General features: G+C 35.4%; 2 protein-coding genes across 3 annotated transcripts; both read left to right on the forward strand.

Annotated features, from left to right (window-relative positions):
- Positions 524–6,198, forward strand: LOC109348019 (serine/arginine-rich splicing factor SR45-like). 2 transcript variants are annotated; one of them, XM_019588194.1, is made up of 12 exons: positions 524–822; positions 1,890–1,961; positions 2,539–2,627; positions 3,125–3,171; positions 3,251–3,331; positions 3,430–3,595; positions 3,690–3,918; positions 3,996–4,061; positions 4,163–4,279; positions 4,792–4,855; positions 4,940–4,974; positions 5,764–6,198. In XM_019588194.1, exons 1-12 carry the CDS (start codon positions 620–622, stop codon positions 5,849–5,851), a joined length of 1,257 nt encoding a protein of 418 aa, XP_019443739.1. In that variant the 5' UTR covers positions 524–619; the 3' UTR covers positions 5,852–6,198. The 2 variants fall into 2 exon arrangements, with proteins under 2 accessions (XP_019443739.1, XP_019443740.1); XM_019588195.1 differs by having other exon boundaries at positions 4,940–4,969; positions 5,762–6,198.
- On the forward strand, positions 9,282–9,989 carry LOC109347060. Its single transcript, XM_019586790.1, has one exon. It carries the CDS (start codon positions 9,282–9,284, stop codon positions 9,987–9,989), a length of 708 nt encoding a protein of 235 aa, XP_019442335.1.

A 12,327-nucleotide genomic window follows, 5' to 3' on the forward strand; every position in this document is an offset into this window, starting at 1 on the left:
TTTAAAACTGGGAAGAAGTCCTATTGGATTCAGAATATTCATTCCTCCCTCTTTTTTTTTTCTTTTTTGGAACCTTTGACGCTGTAAAAACATTCATAACATAATAATATAACAAGTATCTCCTTATTGGATGAACATGGGTTAAAAAGTCATATATTAATTTATAATGATATTTATTTCTAAAACAATTTAAAATAGTTAAAATTTAAATAATTTTTTTCCAATGTTACCTAGGTCATCTTATTACAATTTTAGACTCGCTTACGATTAGTTTGGGTTGCAATAAAATATATATAAATTATATACAATTTTTTACCCTGATCTAACTTAGTGAGAGTCTTTTAAGGATTCACCCAAACCTATTAGAGTAGTTCATTTTGACAAGTCTACTTAGTCGACACAATATTGTTTACCCATAGAAATGGTGGGCTTGGAACGAAATATGAATGATGAATCCAGAAATTGTGATACCCAATTGAGACCCGACTCGAACCCACTCCAAAGTCCAACGACAAAGGAAAACCCAAAATCACACACTACACTCCTTCATTTTTCCTTATCCTCTACTTTGAGGAGCTAGGGTTTATCGAGGGTTTCGATTTCTCTCTCTTTCTCAACAATGGTGAAACCTGGGCGAGGTCGTCGTTCACCACCATCTGGTTCCGTTTCTGGTTCATCATCTCGTTCCCGATCTCGATCTTCTTCTCCTTCCTCTCGTTCTCGATCTTCTTCTCGCTCTCGTTCCAGATCCTTTTCTTCTTCCTCTCCATCTCGCAGTTCCCGAAGCCCTAGCCGAAGTCCTCCGCCTCAGAGAAAAAAGAGGTACATTCTGATTTCTGCATTTTTTCGTTCTTTATGGAAAACTGAAAATATTGTTGAAATTGAACTAGGTTTCGTGTAATTTGTGCATGTGTTGAAATTGACTTGTTTAGAAACGATGAAATGCATGATAATGTGTTTTTTCAGAATCTGTGATTCAAGTGTGGATACAGTATAGTTTTTTTTTTGGATTTGGATGCTTAAAACGTGAGAATGTGTAATATTTGATTTTTTCGCCACCAGTTGACTTTTCAAGTTATTGCGAATTTTTTATAAAAGGTTATGTAAATTGAAATATATATACAGAATGACAAATGCAAGATTTGAATGAATATTGTAATAGAACTTGGGGAGAATGGGCAATTTGTTTGTAGTATAATGCTATTTTCTAAGGCTGTGGGTTGATTTTGTTGTGTTTTCTCCTCGTTTCTTTTCAAAAATTAAAAAGAGGACCACACTCTTTCAGTGCTACTTTAACATAGGCACTTTTGGTCACTACGATTTGTCTTTACCTCCTTGCACATTGTAGGTAGCCCAAAAGCTCTAGTGGATTCTTGTAATCTCGCTAAATTTCTACTTCTTTATATGATTTTGATCCCTGCAATTTTGTTGTCATTTCATGCTGTTTCTAAGGAGGACCGTCTTAGCATGCCAATGGTTTTTGGATTTTCTTATTGATGTTTGCGTTTGATGAGTTGTGTGATTTAGTTATGACTGAGTAGAAGTTGGTCCACAGCTTGCCCTAATGACCTGTAGTAATTGAACATAGTGTTTCCTTTAGAAGTATCAGTAGCTTACTTCTGGTATCTCCTTGTATATTGTTTCTACTGGTAGTTAGCTGTAAAAAATAAATGTTCAACCTGGGTAAATCATATCAATACTTTCAACTGTATAAAGCATTTAGATCACAGTTTTGTTTGTAAAAATAATTTGGAAAGATTACCATTTAGGGCATGAAAGTATTTTCGCATGACTTTTGTGATCTATTGTGTTGGTACTTCATTTGCTTGTAGACCAGATTGATATTCTATTATTTGGCATGCTACTATTCTACATATTTTGTCTTGTAGTCCTGCCGAAGCAGCTAGGCGAGGTCGATCTCCTCCCCCTCCTCCTCTCAAAAGAGCTTCTCCTCCCCCAATGTAAAGTGATTTTCAAAATTCATTGTTTTTATTCTACTTTTTTTGTTACATAAATCTTTGGTTTTTCTTGAATGTCATAATGAAGACTTCAAACTGTTGTTTCGATCTCATATATTTTACATATGCCATGTGGCCGTACATATACAGTTCTACATTGTTGCTGTTGTTATGATGCATAAGTTGTTATATGTTTAAATGTAGACATTTGAAACACTTCGATACTGAGTTCCTTATCGACTAAAATGATCTACTTAAGTTCATGTATGGAAGATGACTAGCAAGACTGTCTGTTCTTCTAAGGGATATTCAAAATTTACAATTTTTACTTTCTAGTGCAGATTCCGTATGCTATATTTGAGATTTCATTTAATGGATTTGGATTATAATATGATTATATTCTTCAAAATATTGTAATAGTCAGTGGCTTATTTTTTATTTTTATGTCTCCCTTCGTAATTACAAAGTTCAACTTGACATACTCTTAGTACGAGTCTTTCTAGGTTCATCTTTAGCAGGCATTTAATTTTTATGATATTTGTACCTTTTTGTTTATGTGCTTCCTTATGCTTGATCTCAGGAAGGCGTCTCCTTTACATGAATCACTTGTTCTTCATGTAGAAAAACTCAGCAGGAATGTCAATGAAGGCCATTTGAAAGAAATTTTTAGTACGTACTATTTTCAAACTTTAGTTTCATGTAACATTGACACATTGTGATTGCAATAGTATAAGTTCTATGTTGATACCCTTATAGGTACCTGCTTAATAGTTGGAGTTAGATGAGTTGTTAAATGTTCATTCAAATTTAATTAGTTTGATCCAATGCCAATGTAAGCCCAGTGCTAATTCTCTTTAGTTTCTTTTTTATTGTAAGTTTTCACATCATTAAACTGTTACTTTTCAACCTTCATCACCGAAATTTCAATATTAATATATTTAGTGTAAGATATTTGTTTTATTTCTTATTGCATTCACGGAATCTTAGTAATTGAAATGGCCTTTATAGTGTTCTTGGTCAGTAAAATAGGCCTTTTAGTGATCTTAATGAAATGAACATATATCATTAATAATAAAGAGCTTTTTGTGACCTTTTAGAGATCTTTTTATCTTATGCAGCTCCTGTTTTAAGGACCTTTACGTAACTGTTATGCATTAACATTTCAGGTAACTTTGGTGAAGTTGTAAGTGTGGAGTTGGCAATGGATCGAGCTGTAAGTTTGCATTTACATTGCATCATAGTTTTAGTGAAATTTTGTTCTATACTATGTTTCAATTTTTTCTCATTTGCAGGTTAATCTTCCTAAAGGATATGGATATGTGCATTTCAAGACAAGAGAGGATGCCGAAAAAGCATTATTGTACATGGACGGTGTAAGTGTCTGGACTGAGTTGGACTACTTTCCATAATCAAACTTGCTGGCTGTTGCATTTAGAAATTGATGCTGTTACTTTTTTATATTGTAATGCAGGCCCAAATAGATGGCAACATTGTTAAGGCAAGATTTACTCTACCCCCACGACAAAAAGTTTCACCACCCCCAAAGGCTGCTGCTATTGCTCCGAAGAGAGATGCTCTGAGGAGTGATAATGCTGGTGCAGATGCTGAAAAGGATGGGCCAAAGCGACAAAGAGAACGTATATATTATGCATTGGTGCATTAGTTTTTTATTTAAAATATGGATTATATTAGTGCTTTTGTGCTTACTAAATTGTAAATTGTTTATACCAGCATCTCCACGGAGAAAACCTCTCTCACCGAGGAGGAGATCTCCTGTGCCTCGAAGAGTTGGATCTCCAAGAAGACCAGATTCTCCTCGCCGTCGTGCAGATTCTCCTGTTCGTCGTCGATTAGACTCTCCTCCCTATCGCCGTGGAGATACACCACCTAGGAGGAGGCCTATATCTCCTGGAAGAGGTCGTTCTCCATCTCCACCAAGGCGCCCTAGATCTCCTGGCAGGTTTGTTTGCAATGACATACTTGTTTGGTTAACAGTTTCCTTGGTCAACTCTACTCATTTGTTTATTGTCTTTGTAGAGTCTCACCTAGAAGGATGCGTGGAAGTCCCATTCGCAGACGTTCTCCTCCTCCATTAAGGCGCCGGTAACCATATTGTTTGATTGACTATCTTATTTTATTAATAAGAAATATTGAATGGTTATTTCCCTTGACTATTGATTGAATGGGTAAATATTTTCCTGCAGTTCACCACCGAGAAGAGCCCGTAGTCCTCCTAGAAGATCTCCAATTGGCCGTAGACGTAGTCGCTCTCCAGTACGTAGGTCTGCTCGCTCACGTTCTAGATCATTCTCACCTCGAAGGTAATTTACTGAATGTCTATGTTTCAGTTCTCACTAAAATGAGCCAGCATTATATTTTTGTTCTCTATTTTATAACCTGTTTTTTGCCAACTCATTTGTTTTCACCCATTAGAATATTTTAAAGTGTGGAATGTCGATGAACATATGAAATGATGATTCTTGGTGCTGATGGATTTTGTAGTTATCAAGATTTTTTTCAAGACCCAGTGAATGCTAACCTGATGCTTCATTTTTTTAAAAATAAAAAAATTAGTCAGGGATGTAGAGTTCCATGTGTTAGCTAACTCATTGCTGGTTGTATGAAAACCTGTTGTGTAGTAAGACATGCTTATTTCACATAGTATACTCCGATGCCTCACACCAACCTTTGTACGTATATACATTGGAAAATATGAGAAACTTTAACTATTATTTCTAGATTTCTAGCTATGTTATGGGCAAACTAATCCATTAATTTAAATGTGCAACATTGAAAATATGTACAAGTTTGAATAAAATTTTCCTCTTGGCAGGGGTCGACCACCGGTCCGACGTGGGAGGTCATCATCCTACTCTGATTCACCTAGTCCACGCAAGGTTTGTATTTTTTTTTTGTTTTGTTTTAAGATGACATTATTCTTGCTTTGAATTTTCAATGGCTCATCTCCAAAATTTTGACAGGTATCTCGGAGAACAAAGAGCCGCAGTCCAAGAAGGTTATTTATTCCATATAATTGTTTCTCATTTGATTCCTTTTCTTGTTTGGTAACAGTCAGTTTTAGTTTCCTGGCAGTGTAACGTGTTTAAATTTACTGGTGTTTTTTCCTTCTATTTTTCTTCATTACTGATGTGTTTTCCCCCTTCCTTTTCAACTTATATAATCACTTCTGGTCTAAAAACAAAAGTAAAATAGACTTCACTTCTCTTGTTTTGTGAAGTGAAGGATTTGTTCTCCTTGTAAGATAGGCAATTGAAACATCACTGACTGCATGAAAAGCTACCATACATATGGAATAGGATAACTAATATATGGGTTAGGAGGCTGTCAGAGACTACTTTTTCTGTAAAATTTACTGCCTAGCTTCAGCGTTTCACACAGGGCACAAGTGTAAAATTTTAATTTGATGAATGATTGATGTAGGAATAGATTCTTTGCTCAATTCTGATGTGTTTTTCTGCAATAAGATGTTAGTTGGCAGCTTTTTTTGTGGGGTTCATATTTCCATTTTAGAAGATGTGAATTAGTAGGGCAGCTCAACGCATGAGTCTCCCACTGAGAGGGGTTTGGGGAAGGTAGATGTACGCAGTCTTACTTTCACAAGCGGACATACTCTTTCCATGTGGAGGCTCATCCTCCATATTATTTGAATTAGGGTTGAACTATTATTTCATGGTGCACATATTTTGTTAAAACTGACATTTTTTTTGTATTGGTGATACTTATTTTATTTAATTGTATTTTCATCTCGGTTCTTTGGTATGCTGAATTTTGTTTGTAATTTCAGGCCTTTGAGAGGAAGAGGCAGTAGCAACAGCAGCAGCAGCAGTTCACCACTCCCACCACCTCCACCTCCACCACCTCGCAAGCCATAGATAGTTCCTGTACCTCTAGTGTCTCCTTTAGTTTGATGTTCCTGTGAAAAATCTATCTGTTATGAGAAGTTATACTTGCTCTCTAATGTGCTAGGGGATATGTTACTTTCTATTGTTGTCTGGATTCTCAAATATACACTTTCTCTTGTGGCACTTTTAAGGAGTTGCTAGAAACTTTCTGTTCCATTAATTTGGATTCTGGACTGACTTTAGCTTTGTTCTGCTCTGACATGCAAAATTTGAGAGATATGATGTTTTGATTTCTTGCATCAGTTCTATCTGAATTGAAAATTTGGTTGAAACTCTTCACAAATTTAATGGAATTGAATTTTGTAACTGGTAATGAACTAATGACCGTGAGTGAAGTAAATGTTGTATGTGATTATTTTTCTCATAATCAGTACCAAATGCAGAACCAAGATATGCTAATTTATTCGATCACTGCATGGTTATCATTTATTGTTGTGCCGGTAATTCACTTAAGTCATTTGTATCAAGCTGTAGTTTGTGGAGAGTTGAGCAAATAAGCTAGTCCTTTTTCAGATGTTCAATGAAATTTCAACTTTGGTCTATATGATTTAGAGTGCTTATTTTAGATTGTTTTTTGTGGAAAAGAAACTGACCCTTATTTTGATCGGGTGTTCTTAAAAATTTGTCAGTGGACAGCAGAAAGTACCCCCCAACTTCGAAAGCAAAACTTCAATACTGTATTATTAATTGAACCAGTGCAATGCTGTATTATGATTAATTTGAGTATGTAATTACAGATATATGATTTTAATAATTCAAGATTTAATAAATTTGTCTTTTATATTATTATAAATATACTACACTCCTTAACTTATTAAACGAATATAAGATTTTTGGTACCTTTATTTCATTTTTAAAGTTTCAACTTAAATATGACTAATATACAATGGTTCCATTACTTGTTACTTATTAGCTATCATATTCTAAGTATATTTACTACAAATTAGTAAATTCATATTTTATGCAAGTTTTTGTCGTATATGCAACATTCAAAGAAAGAATGTGCTTCTTGTGCACTGCTATATTATGGTAAAAATAGGTTAGTACAACTGTACAAGTGACTATATATTTATGTTTTCTACTTTGATTTATTTTTGTGTGCTTTTGTATATGCGTCAAAAGGAACATGTCTTGACTAATAAGGCGTTAGTCTAATGGTGTAAAATTCCGCTAGATCCCGAAAGATATTAGTTCCTTACCAAAAGGTTTGGGATACTTTTAGTAGTATAAAAAAAAGAATATACCTTATGTGAATACGTAAATATCTTACTAGTTTTAACAATAAAAAAGTTACAGAAAGAAAACCATCATCAGCTTCTTTACCCAAGGCAAAACTCAAAAACGAGTCTTTGTTCTTGCACTTCTTCAAATTCAACAAGGTAGTAGTGGTGTTGTGGTACTGTAAAGGAAATACGCTTTAGCAAGTGAAGCTCCAAAAGCTTCATAAGATACTTTAAACTTAAATAATATGCAAAATAAAAAGAGGAGGAAGAAAATGTATGCAAAGGTAAGAAATTTTTATATTATCACAATTCATATTTGATAATCATATTTGATAATCATTGACTTTTAAATATTAGTAATATATTTAAAAGTCAACGATTATCAAATATGATTAGTAATATACTGACGGTTGCATATAAATTTTTAAGTCTTCCTCCTCTACCTCTTACCTTTGAGTCATATGTAACTTTGAAAAATTAATCATTCTTTTTTAAAGTTAATATTATGAATGCTTTATAATAACTAAATATGAGAATAAAATTTATCTATTCCTCACATTTAAGGAATCATATTCCTAGCTATGTGCTTAAAATCACGGGAATTACCAAACAACATTTATTTGTGAGTATAATACATCAAATAAATCTAATTTAATATAATTACAATTTAACACTTAATCTAATTTAATATGAGACGCTTGATTAAGTGCGATTGAGGTACAGTAATATTAGAGGCGGACTAGGTTCACCTTTTCTAAACTTAAGACTTTTTCAGTTCTTATAAATTACGGATTAAAATGACCATAAAAGTTACAGCCAATAAATTGATGTTTCACTCAATTCATCATCAACTAAAAAATCATGATCCTAGAATATGCACCATCTTCATGTACTGTATTAGGCCTAATGTTAAAAATTAGATTCTTAAAAGCAATATTGTGAGGACAAACATACAACACCCTAAAATAGATTAGTTTATTATCTATGTGAATGAATATTATTGGTTATACAAAGAATATCTATTAGAAACATTAATATTACAATAGAACGTTGTCATCCTACTCCACAAATTATTGATGCTATTCAAGGCTTGTTGCGAATGAATTGGAATATTAGTGTTAAGCATATTTACTAGAAATGCAACTCTTGTATGGACTTGTTGGAAAGGAATGGTCACAATTATACATTGGTTATCCACCACTTTGATAGATTATCTGTGTACCTTTTCTTGGTTTGGACTGTAGCACTGATTTTTATAAAACAAAAAATACAACAGAAGCAATAATCATCTAATTTCATCATATTTATTGGAAAATTAAGAACCAATTTCCCTCCTCTATATAATATAAAATGACCACTTGCAGAAGCAACAAGTGTATAAAGAAAATAGAGAAGAGTAGAAGAATAACACCAAAAAATTTTAATATGGAAAAACCTTCTCAATGTCAGAAAGAAACTGTTAAAAATAGTAGTATTTCAAAAATCAGTTAGTTAGTTGGACTCAAGCTTACTATAAATGGCAATGTTAATCCTTGAGCAAGTAACCAATACCATTGAATTCCCTTTTCTGCATAATCTCATTTTCTCTTACTCTCATTGAATTGCATACTTTCTTTCTTTCTTCTTCCTATTGTCTTTCTTTCTTCTTCTTCTTCACACACAAACACCTTCTTCTTTCTCTGTTTTATAATTATGTTCCAACAAATTTGGTATCAAGAGCTAGGTTGAAGAAAGCAAGAACACAAGAAGCTTCAATCAGTATGGGATACAACAGTGGCAACTTCCCAGCAAACTTACCAATTCTTGATGGCAAGAATTGGAACAAATGGAGAGTACAAATAAAGGCGTTGATGAGGTACCAAGAAGTTGATGAAATAGTTGAGCAGGGATTCCAACCCCTCATTGAAGGAGGAATAGAAGAACAAAGAAGAATGCACAAAGAGAACAAGAAGAAGGATTGCAAGGCAATGTTCCTACTGCATCAATGTGTGGATGAAGCACATTTTGAAAAGATATCTAGTGCAGAGAACTCAAAAGAAGCATGGCTGATCCTTGAAGCTTGCAACTAGAGGGCAAAACAATTGCAAACACTTAGACGCCAATATGAATTGATGCAGATGGAATCCAATGAGAGAGCAACACAATTGTTCAAAAAAGTGATCACACATACTAATGCGATGAAGGCATGTGGTGAGAAAATCAGTGACCAATCTATAATTGAGAAGATCCTAAGAACACTGACTCCAAGATTTGATCACATTGTTGTGGCAATTGAGGAATCCAAGAAGATTGAAGAGATGAAGGTTCAGGATCTACAAGGATCCCTTGAGGCACATGAACAAAGACTCATTGAAAGGTCCAATGAGAGACCAGTTGATCAAGCACTGCAAGCCCAATTCACAGATAGAAGGAGCTTGAATGGAAGGAATGGATTTCGAAGCAGGGGTGCAAGAAGAGATTTCAGAGGAGGAAATCATAAGAACTTCCAGCAGAAGGATAATGACAAAACTGGTCATGGCACACAAGACTTAGAAAGAAGAGGAAGACTAAGTCAATGGAGAGGTGGCAGAAGATCAGTTGATAGGAAGAGAATAAAGTGCTTCAATTGCAATAGAACTGGACATTTCTCAAATGAATGCAGGGTCTCTCTTGGATCAAACAATGATGGAGGCAAGTCACACTCAGAAGCTCATATGGTCAAAGAAGAAACAACAACCGAAAGTGAAGAACAACCCTTATTGCTCATGATGATTACAAACCAAGTAAACAAGAACAGTGATGTGTGGTACATAGACTCAAGGTGTTCAAGCCATATGACAGGGCATAGAGAATGGCTAGTGAACTTTGATGAGAGGAAGAAGAGCAATGTTAGATTTGCTGAATGATCCAAGCTGAAGGCACTGGTGATGTGTTGATAAACAGAAAAGATGGTAAACATGCTACGATTACGGATGTACTCTATGTGCCAAACATGAAAAGCAACCTGATTAGCATGAGGCAACTACTTGAAAAGGGCTTTTCTATGGGTCTAAATGATGGATCACTAGAAGCCTATGATCAGAAGAAGAAGCTGGTAATGAGAGCATCAATGGCTCCAAATAGAACATTTTAGATAAGCTTAACAACCATTGAATCTCAATGTCTGTCTGCTCTATCCTTAGCAGAAAATTCATGGCTATGACATATGAGGTATGGACATCTAAACTTCAGAGATTTGAGTAAATTGAATACACAAAACATGGTTGCAGGGCTACCTCTAATCCAACATCCTAAGAAAATGTTTGACAGTTGCGTGATAAATAAACAACCAAGGTCCTCATTCAGTAAATACATGCCATCCAGAGCCAAAGAACTTCTGCATGTGGTGTACTCTGATGTGTGTGGACCTCTTGACACACTATCACTAGGAGGGAGCAGATACTTCATCACATTTGTTGATGAGCTAAGCAGAAAAATTTGGCTATTTCTAATGAAAAACAAAAATGAGACCTTCTCAATGTTCAAACTGTTCAAGGCCTAAGCAGAAAAACAATCAGGAAAGAGCCTAAAAATCCTAAGGACAAATGGTGGAGGTGAGTTCAACTCAAGAGAATTTGGCAATTTCTGCAGTGAACAAGGGATCATGCATGAGGTGACTGCCTCCTACACACCCCAACATAATGGGATTGCAGAAAGGAGAAACAGAACCATAATGAATATGGTTAGAAGCATGTTGAGAAGTAAAGAACTCTCAAATGAATTCTGGGGTGAGGCAGCCTCAACAATAACATACATACTCAATAGATGTCCCACAAAGAGGCTTGAAGATAAAGTTCCTGAGGAAGCATGGTCAGGAATCAAACCAACAATGAAACACTTGAGAATTTTTGGCTCAATCTGCTATAGACACATACCAGACCAAAGGAGAACAAAGCTGGATGATAAAGGTGAAGCAATGATCTTCTTTGGCTACAACAACACAGGATCCTACAAGTTGTATAGTGCTGAAACCAAGCAGGTGGTGTTTAGCAGGGATGTACATTTTGATGAAGCAAGCTCAGTTAATGAGCTAAACAAAAACTCTGACCCTTTGGCAAAACTACACATCGAATGGGAGAATGATGACCCTGAGACATCTGAACTGAGAAGAGAGACACCTGCATACACTCAACAAGCAAACACTAGATCAGCAAGGATAAGGAATCCTCCTTCTTGGCTATCAGACTATGTGCTAAATTCAGATAACTTAGTGAGTCAGGAATGTGAGGTTGTCCAACACATGGCATTGTATGCTGATACTGAACCAATTAGTTATGAAGAAGCAGTAAATAGCAGCACTTGAAGAGCACCCATGCTTGAAGAAATCAAGTCTATAGAGAAGAATGACACTTAGGAATTGGCAGAATTACCACCTAAGAAGATGCCAATAACAATCAAATGGATCTTCAAGGTGAAACTAAAACCAGATGGCACTATAGCTAAGTACAAAGCAAAGCTAGTTGCCAAAGGCTTTATGCAAAAGGAAGGAATAGACTTCTCATAGTTGTTTGCACCAGTAGCAAGATTGGAAACAATAAGGCTCATTCTTGCAATAACTAGTTGGAACAGATGGAGTCTTTGGCAATTGGATGTTAAATCTGCCTTCTTGAATGACCCTTTGGAGGAATTAGTCTATGTATCTCAGCCACCAGACTTCATGAGCAAAGGAAATGAAGATAAAGTGCTCAAGCTAAAGAAAGCACTTTATGGCTTGAGGCAAGCCCCAAGGGCATGGAACAAAAGGATTGACAAATTCTTGTCTGCCTATGGTTTTCAAAAGTGTGAGGTCGAGTATGGTGTATACATCAAGTCAATGAACCTGAATTGTGATGCCTTGTTCATATGCTTATATGTGGATGACTTGTTGATCACATGAAGCAGTCAACAGGGAATTGAAGAAGTAAAAAGGAGCCTCAAAAGTGAGTTTGAAATGACTGACTTAGGAAGACTAGCATACTTCATTGGCTTGGAATTTCAGCACACCAAAAGTGGCTTATTCATGCATCAAAAGAAGTATATTCTTGAGATCCTCACAAAATTCAACATGCTCAACTGCAATTCCTCTGAAACTCCTGCTGAAATACACCTCAAACTAGACAAGGGTGAGCATGAAGGAGCTGTAGATGCACCATTGTTCAGACAAATGGTTGGCAGCTTGAGATACATCTGCCATACAAGACCAGAAATTTGCTATAGTGTTGGACT

Source organism: Lupinus angustifolius, chromosome LG05 (assembly GCF_001865875.1).
Source record: "Lupinus angustifolius cultivar Tanjil chromosome LG05, LupAngTanjil_v1.0, whole genome shotgun sequence".
NCBI lineage: Eukaryota > Viridiplantae > Streptophyta > Magnoliopsida > Fabales > Fabaceae > Lupinus > Lupinus angustifolius.

Bases quoted from the DNA above. Each gene is read 5' to 3' on its own strand.
- LOC109348019 (XM_019588194.1), top strand. From the start codon at position 620: ATGGTGAAACCTGGGCGAGGTCGTCGTTCACCACCATCTGGTTCCGTT. The intron at 3,172-3,250 runs GTAAGTTTGCAT...TCTCATTTGCAG, and splicing joins AGTTGGCAATGGATCGAGCT to GTTAATCTTCCTAAAGGATA. The intron at 4,856-4,939 runs GTTTGTATTTTT...AAATTTTGACAG, and splicing joins ATTCACCTAGTCCACGCAAG to GTATCTCGGAGAACAAAGAG.
- LOC109347060 (XM_019586790.1), top strand. From the start codon at position 9,282: ATGAAGGCATGTGGTGAGAAAATCAGTGACCAATCTATAATTGAGAAG.